At 47.8% G+C, this 16,608-nt stretch overlaps 3 protein-coding genes across 3 annotated transcripts; 1 reads left to right on the top strand and 2 right to left on the bottom strand.

Annotated features, from left to right (window-relative positions):
* Positions 1–1,378: 1,378 nt before the first annotated feature.
* On the bottom strand, positions 1,379–2,308 carry ALTATR162_LOCUS9376 (uncharacterized protein; the record flags this gene model as incomplete). The annotated part of the gene is made up of 1 exon (XM_043317009.1): positions 1,379–2,308. The coding sequence occupies one exon, from the start codon at positions 2,306–2,308 to the stop codon at positions 1,379–1,381; it is 930 nt and encodes a 309-aa protein (XP_043172944.1).
* Positions 2,309–5,048: 2,740 nt separating this feature from the next.
* On the top strand, positions 5,049–5,908 carry ALTATR162_LOCUS9375 (uncharacterized protein; the record flags this gene model as incomplete). The annotated part of the gene is made up of 2 exons (XM_043317008.1): positions 5,049–5,515; positions 5,809–5,908. 2 exons carry the CDS (start codon positions 5,049–5,051, stop codon positions 5,906–5,908), a joined length of 567 nt encoding a protein of 188 aa, XP_043172943.1.
* Positions 5,909–12,779: 6,871 nt separating this feature from the next.
* ALTATR162_LOCUS9374 (uncharacterized protein) lies at positions 12,780–16,078 on the bottom strand (the record flags this gene model as incomplete). The annotated part of the gene is made up of 2 exons (XM_043317007.1): positions 12,780–12,796; positions 15,715–16,078. The coding sequence occupies 2 exons, from the start codon at positions 16,076–16,078 to the stop codon at positions 12,780–12,782; spliced, it is 381 nt and encodes a 126-aa protein (XP_043172942.1).
* Between the last annotated feature and the right edge of the window lie 530 nt (positions 16,079–16,608).

Below are 16,608 nucleotides of genomic sequence, written 5' to 3'. Positions count from 1 at the left end.
ATTGCTGAGGGTTTCCAGTGAGAAAAACACTGGAGTAGTTGTGTATTTCCACCTTTTATACAACAGAGGTAGAATTTGCAGCCATGGCCAACTCCCTTCCAGGGTCACGAAAGTCAGACGTCACCTGGCGCTCCATATGCTTGGCATCATGTGGAACGCGGCCCTTCTCTACTAGCGTGATTAGGTCACAGAATGGCGTTTAGCAGCAAACTCCGAAGGCTGTTGATGCGAAGAACAAGCCCTTCCTGATTCATGCGACCTTCCGCTTGTGCCTTCGCAAGGCTGGATATGGGTATTGCGGTGCCATCAGTCGCCCTCTCAGGCAAACCTTGACATATGCCCCCTAGAGGCTAATGACATACCATTCCAATGCACAATCTTTAACAGCCTAAACATTTGTAACACAATCTCCGAACGTTAATTCTGATCGCTCAAAGTTCTAATCATTAGAAGGCTGGGTTTCTCACTTGTAGCTAAGAAGAGCTCAATGTTGAAGGGATCTTCGGTGTTTGTAAATTTGTTCGAGATCCCTTTCCTTCTCCAGCGGGTCCCACCTTGGGCAAGTGGTGACTAACTAGTGATAGTTTATGGGAGCGCACGGTGGGTAGGAGGGTGCACGTTCGAAATGGCCGTTCTCTCGTTCCTACTTACCTAATTAGGACGACTTCCGGGATGAGTTGCGGGTATCTCTTGGCTATTCGTTCGCGATCGCGAGAGAGACGCCTTGCTAGTTATGGTTAGTCTAGCCTTCATCTGTTTGACGGGGATTGCGTGCTTGAAAAGTTGCTGCTCGGAAAAGCTGCTATCTCAGAGGAGCTTGGGCGTCCAAGACTGCATACAGTAAAGTGTGTGCTGGCTGCTCAAAGTTATGTCATGTCGTGCACGACTCTTCACGTAAATCCATGAACTTGTGACCGACGAACCCGCAAGCGGCCACAACAACCCGCAAAGACGAATGCCCCGTTAATCGCCCGCACAACCAATGACTCTTCACAATTTTTCTGGCTGGTGACGATAAATTGATGACTGGGAGAGTACAGAGGTCATCTCGTCTACGTTTGTTCATACTAAGGGCTTGTCAAAGCACGATAATATCAACTTAGACTGTGTATATCTTGTACAAACGGGTCAAGCCCGATGGCTTCCAGTAGAAACCGACCTCCTCTTTCGTACAACTTGACATGCCATTGCTTAAATGGTTTGCTTTTGGTGGATTGCGCATTTGCGCTGGGAATTGCATTGTTAAGCGTGCGCTATGTTGATAGAGATGCTGCTGTAACCCCATGATCTTCAACTCGTGCTGAGAGAAGTGGCGATATATCAGCTCCTGGCTGTATGGACACTTCGACCGCTTTCTATCGTCATGCTCTATTCATTCCTATTCCTTGACAGAAAAGCTAACAGAACATTCCATTGCGAATCCAAAGCATCGAGCATACCATCCCTGTGCCCAAAAGCTCAATTCAACACAGTGCGGAGCGCTGCGCAGTAGGCTTCCATCCACACGTACACTATTCGTAAACGCGCGCACACAACGATCGATCTCCTTCTCATCGGCCTCAAAGAACGGATCATCTTCAACCAATGAATACATAACCGGTGCCTTTACAAGTGGTGCCCACTTCTCTTTCCACACAGGCATCCATTCTGTTGCGAACCCGACGATCTCTGGGATAGGGCAAACCGCGTTCAGGCGTTCGCTCTCATGCAAAATCTCTGGCGCATAGGTGCCGGGCTTGAACATTAAGGCATCCTTTGGTCCCACTGGACACAGTCCGTGGTTTTCATCCACCTTAGGGTAAGACGGAATGGTGCCCTTCATGACCTTTGACTGGACATCGCCCATGCCGCTTGCGATAAGCCCACCGAAAGGATATGGAGGGGTTCCATCCTGAGCATGCATCGCACTCACCGCGACGCCCACCATGACGCCTAAGCTGTGGGATAACAGCACGATGCAGTTGCAGCCATTTGGTGCGCCAAACTCAGTCCAGAGTCGAGGAAGAATGAAATGGTGCAGTAGCTTGGCACTCTCTTGAGTGAAGTCGGAGCCCTCCGGGATGGGCAGGACACAACTTGTGCCACCGTAAGAGGGACGATCAATCGTGATAAATGGAACTCCAAAGGCTTTGCTTGCTACGGAAGCAGAATATCTTGGCAAGGCATCGAAGTACTGGTGGTCGTAGCATCCGCCGTGGAGGCCTATGATTAACGGCCGATGGTGGACCGACGACGAAAAAGGAGACGGGATCGAGTGAGCACCTGTCACGGTGCCGTTATTGGCAAGGATCAATCGGAAGGGCTCCATGGCGAGTGAACAATATGAATCGAGTTGTAAGCGGGATTTGCTACTGATTTAACAAAATGCACATTTTTTATGCTGAATCTTAGAGTACGATGATTAAACGGCGATTAAACGGCGATTAGAAGGATCGTCATTGATGTTCGAGGATTTGGAGCTACGGTTCATTAGAGTGTCCGTGCAGCCGATGAGCCAGTTTGGCCGATGAGCCACCCCACCATAATCACAAATCCATCCACCCTCCCTCTAGCCCACCATAACTCCACCAACATGGACCTAATTCAAGCAGCGATTGAAGCAATCGAATCGCGCGCTCCTAGTGCATCTTTTTCGTACAGAAAGGTCGTAGAACAGTTCAATATTAGCCGCGCAACGCTATCTCGCCGGCATCAAGGAGTAACGCGCTCAAATGCAGGAGAAGCTTAACAACGCCGAAAACTTAACCAGGAACAAGAATCTGAGCTTGTAAAATATATTGAAGCTCTAACAAAGCGAGGGTTACCCCCTACAAGAGAAATGATACAAAATTTCGCCAGTATAGTAGCGAAAAAGAAGGTGGGGCGCTGCTGGGTTTCAAGGTTTCTGAAAAGAAATCATGCCTATCTTACATCAAAATGGACCACTGGTATAGACTGGGTACGTCACAAAGCTAATTTAAAGTATAAGTGTAAGCCTAGGACCGCATCACATGACTGCTCTGCAGGCATGACTAATGCGTCCGACTACTTAAGAGCTCAGATCACACATTTGTACATACACAGAAGGATACACTCATTCATGTGACCTTATACTACTACCACCCTATGCTTACAATAAGTATAGCTTATACTTTGATCTACTCCATCAAAAGATGCTGGAGTACGAAGTCGAATCAGAGAACGTGTATAATATGGATGAAAAGGGGTTCCTTATTGGCATTACAGGACGGTCTAAGAGAGTCTTTTCTAAGGCGTTGTGGGCTAGAAAAGAGGTCACTGCTGCGCTGCAAGATGGTTCTAAGGAATGGATAACCGTCCTGGCTTGCGTTGGTGCTGATGGAGTAGCCCTACCTCCAGCGCTTATTTATGAAGGGAAAACAGGGCTGCAATCTAGCTGGGTAGAGGACGTTGAGGTAGGAAAACACCTAGTTTTCTTGAGTAACTCACCCACTGGATGGACCAACAACAACCTAGGATTGGCATGGCTTGAACAGGTGTTCAATAGGAGTACCCAGCAGAAAGCGAGGAGAAGATGGCGCCTCCTGATTGTTGATGGCCATGGATCTTATGTTACCATGGATTTTATCAAATTTTGCGACGCCAATAGATTCTCCTGGCTATCTTTCCTCCTCATGCAACCCATACTCTTCAGCCCCTGGATGTGGTGCTTTTTGGGCCGCTCTCAGCTTCTTACTCAAAGGAGCTTACAACATACCTTCACAACAGCCAAGGACTCCTTGGCATGAGAAAAGAGGACTTCTTCACCCTTTTCTGGGCTGCCTGGATGGACTTCTTTACAGAAAGTCGTGTTTTGAAGAGCTTTGAAGTTACAGGGATCTCTCTACCAAATGCTGAAGTGATCCTAAAACGCTTCAACAATACAACTTCAGGACAAGAGGAGGATCCAGAGAATCAGGAGGAGGATGATTGGAGTAGCTGGAGACAGCTGCGTTATTTATTCGAAGCTGCGGTGAAGGATACTACTACAGTTGAGGCCCGGAAGCTGAGCTCTTTACTCCATTCCATGCAGGTCCAAATTGAGCTTCTTCACCATGAAAACAAGGGGCTACGTACAGCTCTTTCTATCAAAAAGAAGCACAATAGGAAGAGTATCACTATAGCCCCTAGAGAGGACGAGGAATACTATGGTGGCTTTATGTTTTGGAGTCCTAGGAAGGTAAGGGTAGCTGAGGCAAAAGAGCGCCTGAGAAAACAACAAGAGGAGGAAGAAAAGATTAGAAAAGCTAGGGATAAAGAGTTAAAAGCTGCTGCTGCCTTATAGAAAAAGAAGATGGCAGAAGAAGCAAAGGTGTCGCGACAGTTGGCAAAGGAGGCGAGGGAGAAGGAGTGAAAACTGAGGGCTGATGAAGTAGCTGCGCGTAGGGCCCAGAAACAACAAGAAAAGGAAGAAAAAAACGCTGCAAAGGCAATACAATTGTCCCCAAGAGGTAAGAGAGCAGCTTTAAAGCCTCCTATAGCAAGAGTAGCAAAGGTGAGGACTGTTAGGCGTGTTGGGGGTAGTGCTATTGCTGTTGAGGCTGCACCACCAGCTCCACTAAAAACAACACGAACGCGATCTATACAGACCCCCAAAAAGTATTCTGAGTAGCACATGTTAATCGCAAGCATCTAATTACTATTATTCTACAAAATCTCATGATTATAGCTACTACGGGTGGCTGTACAGCCTCATTTTTCAATTTCTGCTCATGTTGGTGGGGTGGCTCATCGGGTGAGCCGGCTCATCGGCTGATCACGCACGGTAGCCCCCACTTGCGTATTCAGTACTACAGAATACGCCCGGTCGCGAAAGATCGCCCAGGCCAGCCAAGCTCCGACCACAGTCAAGCACGGAGTTTGTTTCGTAAATACGCACTAGCACAGGCTGTCCATGCATCACGGCTCGGTTTCGGTCTCGGTGTCGGACCCGAACGATGACGTGAGCCGCCATGCAGTGACGTAGAATCTTCGAGTTCCATGGTTATATTCACATTGTACGTAAAGGTTGGCTTGAGAGATTTACTCTAAACCTTCCAGTTCAATTCTACATGGCCCCTATTGCCGACAAAGTCTTCGCTGTGACGGGAGCAGCATCGGGTATTGGATATGCTGTCGCTCACCATATCGCTTCGCTCGGTGCCCGGCTGGCAATTACGGATATCTCCATAGAGGGCTTGAAGTCAGCAGAGAATAAGCTGGAGATCATTGCTGGTAAAGACAGAGTTTTCAGCTGTGTCGCGGACATTTGCGATCGGGGTGCTGTGGACGCTTGGATTAGCGACATCGTTAGTACCTTCGGCCGCTTGGACGGAGCCGTCAACACGGCAGGAGTGCACCCAAAAGAATCTGGAAAGGTGCCCATATGGGAAGTGACCGACGATGACTTTGCCTTTGCTCAACAAGTCAACGTGCAAGGGACACTAAATCTGGTCCGTGCGCAGCTCAGCTACATGGTTGGCGCAGTAGACAGGCACGAGTTGGTAACAGGGTCCGTTATCGTCTTTGGAAGTATTGGGTCAGTAACTGGAGCTCCGAATATAGCCGCCTACGTAACCAGCAAGCATGCAGTCTTGGGTTTGATCAGACTTGTCGTCAATACTAGCCTATCAATCCATATATCAATCCATATCAATATCAGTGTTCTAACCCATCTCAATACATACCTTATCAATTCAATATATATCAGTCCATACTCACGAAATCACGTGAAGCGCGAAACCGCGTTTTTTTTACGCGTTTTCCCCACAATTAAATGTTGAAATCTCTTCTGTCTTAAACTCTATACAACCACCGCCACCACTTTGATAGCCAATATGGCACCCTTTACTCACCGAAACAGTCTCAACCAGTCAATGCGAACTACATCTTCCTCCCCACTGTCTACGCCGTCCATGACACCTACTCCTAGTGCGATTACGACACCTACTCCTGATGTCTTCTCCCTACCCAATCATTGGCTATCTACCCCACAAGCTAGTACAGATACCGCTAAGAAGAGAAAGAGGCGTGCGGATACAACCTGGTGTTATTACCGGGAGCCAAATGGAGGGGAACAGACGAAAGCAAGCGATGGACAATCACTAATGTACTGCGCACTCTGCAAGTCAAGACCAATCCACTTTACAGCTATTAGCGGTAATGCACGAAAGCACCTTAATGCAAAGCATCAGATACAAGTAGAAGTGGGAGAGTTAAAGGGCAAGAAAGCACGCCAAATCGCCCTTGATATCTCATTCCAACACGCTACAAAGAAGAGGGTGGATAAGGATGCTATTGAGTCTAAAAAAATACTCAGAAACGCTATTAATAAGGAGGCTTTTATCGAAGCCCAGACTCAGCTTATTACGCGCCGCCGGATGGCCTTTAATTGCGTCGAATGGGCAGAGTATCAAGCGCTCCTAATGTCTATCAACCCAGAGGTTGAAGACTTCCTTATCGAATCGCATACAACGGTTCCAATCCACATCAAAAGAAGTTTTGTTACTCACCGTAAAACTATTACAGCTCGTCTTCAAGGCGCGGTCTCCCAAATCCACTACGGTATTGACCTCTGGTCGTCACCAAACCGCAAATCGTTCCTCGGTATATGCGCACAGTTTGTTGACAGCGAATACAAGCTTCAAAAGGCACTTCTCGCGCTACCACAAGTGCGCTTCTCCCATAGTGGCGAGACACTGGCTTCTCACATCCTTGACACTCTACAAGCGTATAATATCGCGGAGAAGACTGGCTATATCGTCGGAGACAATGCCTCAAGCAATGACACCTGTGTTGCAGCCCTTGCAAAAGGGCTCGCAAAATTAGGAGTTGAATTCGATCCAAAGCGACGCCGCGTTCGATGCAGTGGTCATACAATCAACCTCTCTCTCGACGCCTTTCTCTTTGCAACCACCGTCGAAGCATTACAAGCTGCAATTGACGCCATAAAAGACGATGCAGACCTTACTGTTGTAGAAGCCTTACAAGAGCAGCTTCGTGAGAAGCAAGGCAAGAGAGGAGCGAAACAGAGGAGAACTGACGAAGCTGGATGGAAGTCTATTGGTGCACTTGGGAACCTTCATATGATCGCTGTCTTTATTCGTTCATCAACACTACTTTCAGACGAGTGGGAGGCGTTAGCAGGCAGGGCACTCGGGATCGATAATGCCACTCGCTGGAATTCATGGTACAACCTCCTCAAAGTAGCTATTGAGAAGCAGGATAAGTTGATGATATTTTGCCAAAAACATCATAAAAAGCTTGGTTCTCTGGCGCTCTCACCTGCGGATTGGGAGACTCTAAAGATGACGCTTGAATTCTTACAACCGTTTGCTCAAGCGACACTTATCCAAGAGTCGAAATGGTCATCTCTTGACCAGTCTCTCTACACCATGGATGTATTATTTAAGCACTACGAACAAGCAAAGGCATATTACCAACAAAACAAATCGCTTGTAAATAACGAGTGCTAATAAGTTTAGGTTAAATACGCCGGCAACTCCCATATGTCAAACTCTATCAATATGGGATGGTATGTTCTCTCAAAGTACTACAACTCCTCTGACGAAGCGCCTGCATACGGTACAGCACTCCTTCTCCATCCTATGCGCCGTAAGAAGTACATCACTGTAAACTGGGATACATCCTGGGTTGAGCCAGCGCTTGATGCCGCGAGGAAGATATGGGCAAAGTACAAGGACCTACAAGTCCAAGACGTAGAAGAAGAGAAGGAGACTGAGCGTGAACTCTCGGAGTTTGAGAAACTAGCAGAGGAGCTTGATGTCACTGGTGAGGATGACGACGAGGATGAGTTTGAGAGGTTTGTGACAATTCCACCACACAAGATTGCCTGTACCCCTCTTGAATGGTGGTGTAAAGAGGAGCAGAGACTAGAGTACCCTCGTCTTCATCGAATGGCAATAGACATCCTATCTATCCCGCCCATGTCAGATGAGGCAGAGCGCGTGTTCTCAGGTGTCAGACGAACAATCTCATGGGATAGGGCAAGGCTTGGAGCCTTGATTGTGGAGATGACAGAGCTTCTAGGCAATTGGAACAAGAATGATCTCATTCGGGTGTTGTACGTATCACTCGAAGATAATGAGGTTACTGATGTACTAGAAGCAGATGAGAATAGCGACCAGGATGGTGACGGCGAGCTACACACGTAACCGAAATAACTAGGTGGCAAAAGTCACAAATTTGGTATCAATTCAATACCAATACTAGCAAGCTAATCAATTCCCATGTCAATACACCTCTTATCAATCAATACAATATTGACGACAAGTCTGTACGATTGTACAGGGGCCCTGGGTCCATGGATACCGGCTTGGTTCCGACATGCGACGGGAGTGGAACATCCTACACACGAGCTTGGGTACTTAATTTTGGCTGCATACATGTTCAACGACCCCATGGAGTTTAAAGCAATATCCCGGAAAGCGATCCTTCAATTGACCCCGAAGTTCTCAGCAGAGTGGGAGAAGGAAGAACTGTGCTCAATACTTCCCTTCCGTGTAATCGGTGGGCTATAAGGGAATTCGATTTATTGTGCTGTTACTGAGTTATTCAGGGTCAATAGCTGGGCAAATTCAGCGGATCTTGGACGACTTAGAAACTGAGCTGCAGAACGTGGAGCAGTCTTTGCGCCGTAGTTCCAGATGTTACGATACTTGGCAGCTCCTTTGTACCCAATGTGGTCGTGAACTCCCCGGAAATGCTAAGAAATGCCATCCATGTCGTAACACCGAACTCCCTACGAAATACTGCACAACAGTGCTGTATTCGGTATTCAATACTCAATATGACCTCATATTGAAAAAGATCAATATTGAAAAAGTCCGTATTGAGTATTGAGTATTGGGTATTGAGTATTGAATATATTGAAAACATATTGAGAATATTGAATATATTGAGGTCCTTGGCTGGGAACGATAAGGCTTTCTAAGTGAAATCCATCGTCTCTTGCAACCCGCTGCATTCAGCCCCTACTTCGTCTGCTACTTCTATCTCGCCTTCTTCTAGAGGTAGATCGACGTTGAGTTCGTCAAGCCAGCCCTTCCGTAGCCAGTGTTTTAGACACTCCATCTGCTCAATTGTTTTCGCTCCCAAGCTGGCCCTGCTCCATGGTATTTGACGTCGCGCGCCCGAGAAGACTCGCTCTGCTTCTGCTGACATTGCTGGTACGGAAAGGACATCGATTGCCATATGAGAAAGTCGTGGGTATCATGTTCGTTGCTGCTCTTGACACCACCATTCCAGCGCAGTCTTAGTAGAGATCTCGGTAGGATCGGCTTCGATGAAAGACTCCCAATCGTCGGCGAACTTTTGAACCACGTTCAGATCTCGCTCTAGAAGATCATATTCGTCCGGCTCGTAGGTCGGTTGCGACAAGGTTAGAGCACTAGCTTCGTCGATCACAGCATATTTCTCTTCCCAGAGATTCTTGAGCTTTGGCAGTACTGCTCTAGCCCAAGACTTCTTCCAATTCATATCAATATAGCGCTTTCGCCTTGAAGGATGCAGAAGCAAAGCTGCAGCATAAGCTGGTACCTGATCGGTCAGGCTGTAGTACTTGTCGAAGGAATACCAAGCCATTAGAACTGCGTTTTGAAACTGGGCATTGTTTGCATGCTTGTTCTTCTGCTTCTCCAAGTGCTTAACAAGGATGTCCATTGTCACCAAGGTTTTCTCAATGGAATCGAGGTCGGATTGAGTTCCCGTCGTAACTTTCTCAAAAGGCTTAAGAAAGACGATAATCTCGCGCAGAGTCTCCCAATCGTCAGGTGTAAGTGCGTGCTTCCCGATCGCCTTCCAGTGGTTCTTGACAAAGGTATCGACATAGCCTTCAAGCTCACAAGCAACTGTATTCATAGTATGCCAGCTATTCCATCGGGTATCGTTGTCCATAGGTATCATGCGACCCACAGCATTAAGGAATTCGTTGTAGAGAAGTTCTGAACTTCTCATATAAGCGACAATCGCGTGAAGCTTTCCCAGCGGCCCAGCATCCTTCCAACTAAGCCCTTTCTTCTTTTTTGACGCTGCTGAAAGCCTGGCCTCCTCATCATACTCATGATCCTCATCAAAACTACCATTCAGATCGTCTTCATCTAGAGACCCCCCTTCTTGTCTAATGCTATTCACTACCGCATCAATCGTCTCTTTATCAGGAGCAAAAATGAAAGCTTGACTAGCCAAATTGATGACGTGGCCGTGGCAGCGAATCCGGTGAACCTCTGGATCCCAATCAACTTGATATCGTTGCTGAAGATGGCTTGAGATAAAGCGACAGCACTTGTCGTTGGAGCCATGATTGTCACCGGTATAATATCCAAGTTTATGAGCAATCTCATACCAGTCTATCATCCTATTCACATGCTCTGCTTGGAGTTGACCGCCATGACTTCCGAGCAACTGTGGTAGGCCTAAAAGAGCTTTGCGATAGTTCCCTTCGGCATCAACAAAGTGCGCAACAACGCCTAGGAAAGCCTTCTTCTTATACTCAGTTGTCCAGACATCACAGGCAAGACGTATCTCAGAAAGTGCGGAGTGGAGTTGTTGTTTTATTTCAGCTTTCGTCCGTATAAAGGAGTGGTCCATTTTCTTTGGTATCATGGCTCGAGACTTTGGGTAAACATCTGCTGCCATATAATTGACACTCGTGATCAAAAGTATAGCTCCGGATACTCCACTAACTTATGTGGAAGATTGTTGTTAACGATAAGCTGCAATAGAGATTCTTCGAAGACCTTGGTATTGATAGCGTTTTTGAGTACTTTTCGCTCGCGTTCATCATTCTGGGCTTGTTGTTTCTCGCCCTGCCGTCGCAGAATCTGCTCAAGCTTCGCCTGTCCCTTTGTCACAACCTGTGACTGCTGTGGTTTTACCTTGATGCCGTGCGTACGATCAAGATGGTTTCGAGCGGAAGTTAGAAGCTGATTCCCATGAGCATTTATTACAAGCCCATATCCTATTGCCATAGCGATCACGTCGGACTTGCTCATCTCGCTCGAACTTCTTCGCGTGGCTCCAAGTCTCTCGAGCGGTTTGGGTACGCTTCTTGGTTCCGCGACCGGAAGAAGTTCTGCTCTCGGTAGTAGCCGTAGAACCGGGGCTCTCTGCGTGCAAGAAGTTGGCGGGTGGAGAAGAACCGAGACCTGAGAGCTGAGAGGTGGTGCCGTCGTCCATTTCGATGTCGTTATGTGCCATACCGAGGTTGAGAAAGTACGTTATTTCGTGGTTCTGAATGTGTGAAAAATTTATTGGTAAAGCTCTGAGGTCCGAAATTGTTCCGAGTAGCGAGTTGCATGCTTGAATTCAATATTCTCAATATTCTCAATATCCTCAATATTTCCTCAATATTGAAGAACTCCATATTGAAGAATCAATATTGAAAAAATCAATATTTTCAATATATATTGAAATATTGACAGGGGTTTTTCAATACCGAATACACCACTGCGGCTGAGGCAAGGATAGTGATGTCGCTGTTCAATACGGGACCACCATTCAAGAGGAGTGCATTCAATGCGAACTATAGGTGCTTCAATGAATGCCCTAAAATCATCGTCATTTAGCACATTGGTCGGCATTACCTCGATATCCCTCATAAGTAGGTCAAACTCAACACCGCGCTTTTTAGCCTTGGCCGGCTTAGATGGCGGTGGCATCGACTGGGGAGCAAGAGAAGGGTCTAGCGTAAGTTCTGCCTTAAATTCTTCTTCCCATAATATATAGGCAGCTTCAATAGCAGGCTTCACCCACGTATCTGGCCAGTTCTTGCGAAGATAGGCGGCTCGTCGAGAGGGGTGGAGGAGAAGGGCAACAGCATAAACGGGGACGTCTTCGGTCATGTTGTAGTATTTGTCGAGGATAAACCAGCCCATTTCAATAGCACGAAGCATGCGGACATCATAACGTTCAGGCTTAGAGTAGTGCTCCTAGTAGAAAATCAGTATTAGCACAGTTGTCAACAATCAAGTAGATCGGCATATTTGATTCCTATCTAGGTATAACTCGACCCTGATTGGGAAAGTGCTAACCTACACAGGAATCAAGTATGCCGATCTACTTGATTGTTGACAACTATGAGTATTAGACTCTAGAGGATAACCAGTATGACCTACCTTCTTTCTCTCGTAATGAACAAGAAGAGCATCTATAAGCGGCAGCGATTGCGAGATAGATGACTTTTCTCTTCAGCATATAACGTTGCTAAAGCAAACGGTTGTAAAAATGCGTGGGCTTTGCCTAGCATATCCCAATCATGAGCTGTGAGCCTAATATTGCTAAGAAAGCTCTCATAGTCCGTCATAAAGGATTTGATCTCCGTTTGCTTCGAAATAGCCCTATCAATGACTAGATACTAGGATGACCACCTTGTACGGTTATCTATGCCTAGCCGAAGATCGACATCTCTATCCCAGATGTTGGCATGAAGCGTTGAATTGCGTAGCCAGACAGCTAGGTCATGAAGCTTGCTGAGGGCAGGGATATGCTGAATGCCAGAGAATTCGTCAGATATGGAGCCCGGGTTGCCCCAGCTGCTTCGTTGGCGAGTAGGTCGTTGTGGCACCTGGCTCTGTCGGGATCCAGGCTGGCGCTGGCGCTGGCTTTCCGCGTTGAGCCTCTGTTGCTGCGAATTGAGGACACGGGAAAACTGTGAGAGAAGGTCCTCGCCAGAGACCTCAGCCGCAGCATTGAGGGCAGCGAGTAGAGCCTCCTTTGAGGATGCGAGTAGAAAGGCTTGGAGGGAGAGATTAATGATATGTCCGATGCATCGGATGCGGCGATGTTTAGCGTTGAACTTGACCTATTTAGTAGTTAGTGATAGGATTCAAGCCTCAATCATATATTTAAGCTCAAATAGTTGGAACTAACCTCATGATTTGTAAGCAGACTTTTTTGGAGGTGCTCTAGGCATGTGTCGTTCGAAGTAGCGTTGCCGCCTATGTACCAGCCTATTTTAGACTGGATATTGAAGTTCTCAAGAACGTCAAGGATAAGACTGGCTTGCTTCTCCCCGGCATGGGTGAATCGGCATTCTGGCAGCCCTAAAAGGGCTTTCTGGAGGACGTACTGGCTATCCACCCACTGGGCACAAATGGCTAGTAGAGAGTGAAGATGCGGTGAGTCCATAAATCAGTCGCTAGATGAATCGGGCTAATAGCGGCGGCAAGGCTATCTCGAATCTGGCCTCTGTAGAGAGAGTAATTGGATGCAATAGAACGAACAGCAGTACGGCGAGATGTAATGAGTAGGTCCTCAATAAAGGGATTACAGGCGAGCGCTAGATCCTTCATCTCGCTCCATTCGACAGATTGAAAGGGCATCCGGCGTCGTGTGAGTAGTCCGATAACGGCCTCGCGATAGCCCTGTTGGTTAAAGGCATTCCGAAGGGTTGCCTGTGAGGACAGAGGCGTAAACATAGTTGTAATCTCTCGTTGTGGTGTAGGTGTCGTGTGAGATGATTGAGATGCCGCACGCATGGAATGACTGCCTAGAACATGTCGAACGGCGTTGCCGCGGTGATGACTCTTCCATGAGCAGAGCTTGCAGGAATACTGAATCCTGCGACGCTTGCGGTGCGCATTCTGGACGATGATATGGTGAGAACGGATAACGGCATCGAAATGCGCTGGTTCTGATGGTGTTGATGTCTCTGGTGTTAATATTGAGGAAGCTTCCGACGACATTGCCGTAATGGATCAAGGGTTGAAGGTCTAAATAAGGCAGTTTAGGGGATTAAAAGGTTTACAGGGTTTCCTAAGGACTATTTGACAGTAGGAGGAGAAGGTGAGAGGCAATAATATGAGTGTGACTTTGTGGAGTTCTACAGGTCACAGGTGTTCGTAGAGCTGTACTTGTAGTCGCTCTGTTGACTAGGGTATGTATCAGATGCACGGGATGCCCCGTTTCACGTACAAAAAGTAAACATCCTAAGCTAGCGGCCACCGAAGCTGGCCACGCGCCCAGAACTCGGCCACCCATCAAAAATCAACGTAATTAATTCATCCTAGTTACAATTGCCACTCTGTACACATAGACTGAAGAGTTTGAGCTGCTGATTTAGCTGCTGCTCTCTCTGCTGCTTTTTCTGCAGCGTTACTATTGTTTTGTAACTCTAAAAGAGCAGACGCCTGCACTGCTACCATAATTGTTTCTATATCTGCAAAGCGTTGATTTGAATTTACATGAACTTTCTTTCGTGGCTGCTGAGGCTTAAGAGCCTCAAGTTGACTATATAGTCTTTTGTTCTCTGCTTCTAGCTGTGCTGCGCGAGTATTTGCTACTGCAATAGCTTTGCCTGCTTTTTGAATAAGCTGGTGAGTCTTGCGGCTAACACTCTCGTTCCTGTGCAGCTCTTGCTGAGCTATAAAAAGATCACGAGGTCCACGGGGGGTAGATAGATAGCTTTTAGCAGTTTGAGCTTGAGTCTGACGTGGTGGCGTAACAGGCCTCTGAGCTACCTGTGAGGAGTTGACTACCCGCTCAATGTTCAATGGACAGATGCCTGCAGTAGCCCATCCAGCTCGTACTACTCTCTCAGTAATCGCAGCCTCTCTAGCGTTATAGTAGGCTGTAATAAAGCGTTCTTTTTTAACAGGCGCTGCGTCATCTAGATGCGATAGTTCCTGGATCTGGTTTCGGTAGAATCTCTTCACTACTGAGAAAACTGAGAGATCTAGTGGCTGCAATACATGAGATGAGTGAGCAGGTAGAAACAGAAGCTGAACTTTATTCTGCTTGCAGGTCCACAGGAATTCTAGATCAATGTGGCTGCCGTGGCCGTCTAGAATTAGCATCCTCCAACGATCGTCTGATGGAGCCGTCTCAGGCAGAAATATCCGTTGCAGCCATTCGAGGCCTATCGCATTTGATGTCCAGCCGTTCTCAGAGGTTGTGTAAAGCCAGTCGGGTATTATCGCAGGAAACCAAGTACTGTGTAGGTTCTTGCCCTTGAATATCACCCCGCAGCGCAGTTTCTTGCCTGTAGCCGACACGCATTCGATTATTGATGCCCACTCGCGATTCTCTGGCGACTGCTTGTAAGCCTTGCTCTTACGGCTATCTGCGAGGACTCTAGTGTTTGCACATACCCCCATAGCCTTGCCAGTCTCGTCCATATTCCACATATCCTCAGTGCGTATACCTAGTCGTACGCGAGTCCTCTCAAAGAGCTCAAGAAACGCGCGTATCTGTTCCTGTGTTGCGCCCTCAGCCCGCGAGCCCTCTATCTTTCTACCAACAATAGATGCGACGCGTAGGTTACGCTTAAGAAAGAAGGATATCCAACGCTTGCCCACAGGATTGTTGTCACCATTCATCCTCAGGATTCGATTCGCCATTTCTCGCGCGCGCGCATGGGATGGAGGAAACGCGCGTGCGTCCTCTTCAAGGATCCATTGTACAAGAAATTCCTCTTGTTGTGGAGTTAATCGCTGCTGGTATTCGTGGCTAGATTGACGTGTCTGTGTACCACGTAGTCGGGCCGCAAGCGTGCTTCGAGGGATCTTGTACGCCTTTGCAGCAGCTCGTTGACTAGTAAAAACACCAGAAACAACGTCGCTAATAGCTGCTTGAATTGCTGCTTCACGGGGATCCATTTTGGTTGCGTGGTTATGGAGAAATCATGAGCGTGGAGTGGGTGGCCAAGTTCTGGACGGGTGGCCAGCTTCAGTGGGTGGCCAGCTTCGGTGGCCGCTAGCTTAGTGCGTGATGCGTTTTCACGGTCTTTCTCCTCCTTGCGCGCTCGCTCTGCCTTGCGTGCATCAATCTGTTGGCGCTCCCCTGCCTTCCTTTTATCCCTCTCCTTCTTCTCTCTCTCCCGCTTCTCCGCTTTCTCAGCGTCAAGCTTTTGCTTGAACTTGCGTGTGGTCTCACGAAGCTCAGCTGCGTCTGCTTTTCTGATCTCTTCTTGCCTTTCTGCCTCATCTGCTTCACCCAGGAGTTGCTGAGCTTTGTTGACGCGCGAAGGAGACCACCACTGAGTCTCCCCATCCCAATCTTGCCTCTGAATGAGTGGCAAAGCTCTGCTCTTCTTATTGCCCTTCTTTTGCTGCCTCAGAGCTTGATCTAACCCCTTATTTGTCATCGTGAGTAGCTGATTTTGGATGTGGAGATGGTGAAGGGTATCCCGTACCCGCACTGAGTCTTCTGCATACTTGTCCTCCACAGCACGCTGCAGAGCCCTGTCAGCAAGTCGCCAATCGGGGCCCTCGTATGGCTGAGGAGGTGGGGTAACTGGAGGAGGCTCAGGTGCCTTAGGAGCAAACTTACTAAGTATAACGTTAGGGTCCCATGGGCTCAACCCGGTGGACTTGAAGGCGCTGTAGATGAGCTTCTCGGTAAAGGTCTTCACCCAGGCAGCCCAGAAAAGGCGGAAGAAGTCACCCTTCTTCACTGGGACCAGGCCTTGGCTGTTGTGAAGATGACCTGTGAGCTCATCGCTGTAGTTTTGAGCCAGAGGCTTGAAGCAAACTACGTCCAGCGGCTGAAGCGTATGGGTATTGTGAGGAGGGTACACAACTAGCAGTATCTTGTTGCGATCGCAGAAGGAAACGAAAGCCATAGTTAGGTGACTCCCATGGCCATCTACTATTAGTAGACGGTACTTTCTTCTTG

Source organism: Alternaria atra (genome assembly GCF_907166805.1).
Source record: "Alternaria atra isolate CS162 genome assembly, contig: 29, whole genome shotgun sequence".
NCBI classification, from domain to species: Eukaryota; Fungi; Ascomycota; class Dothideomycetes; order Pleosporales; family Pleosporaceae; genus Alternaria; species Alternaria atra.
This window is presented reverse-complemented; position numbering and strand designations above follow the sequence as displayed.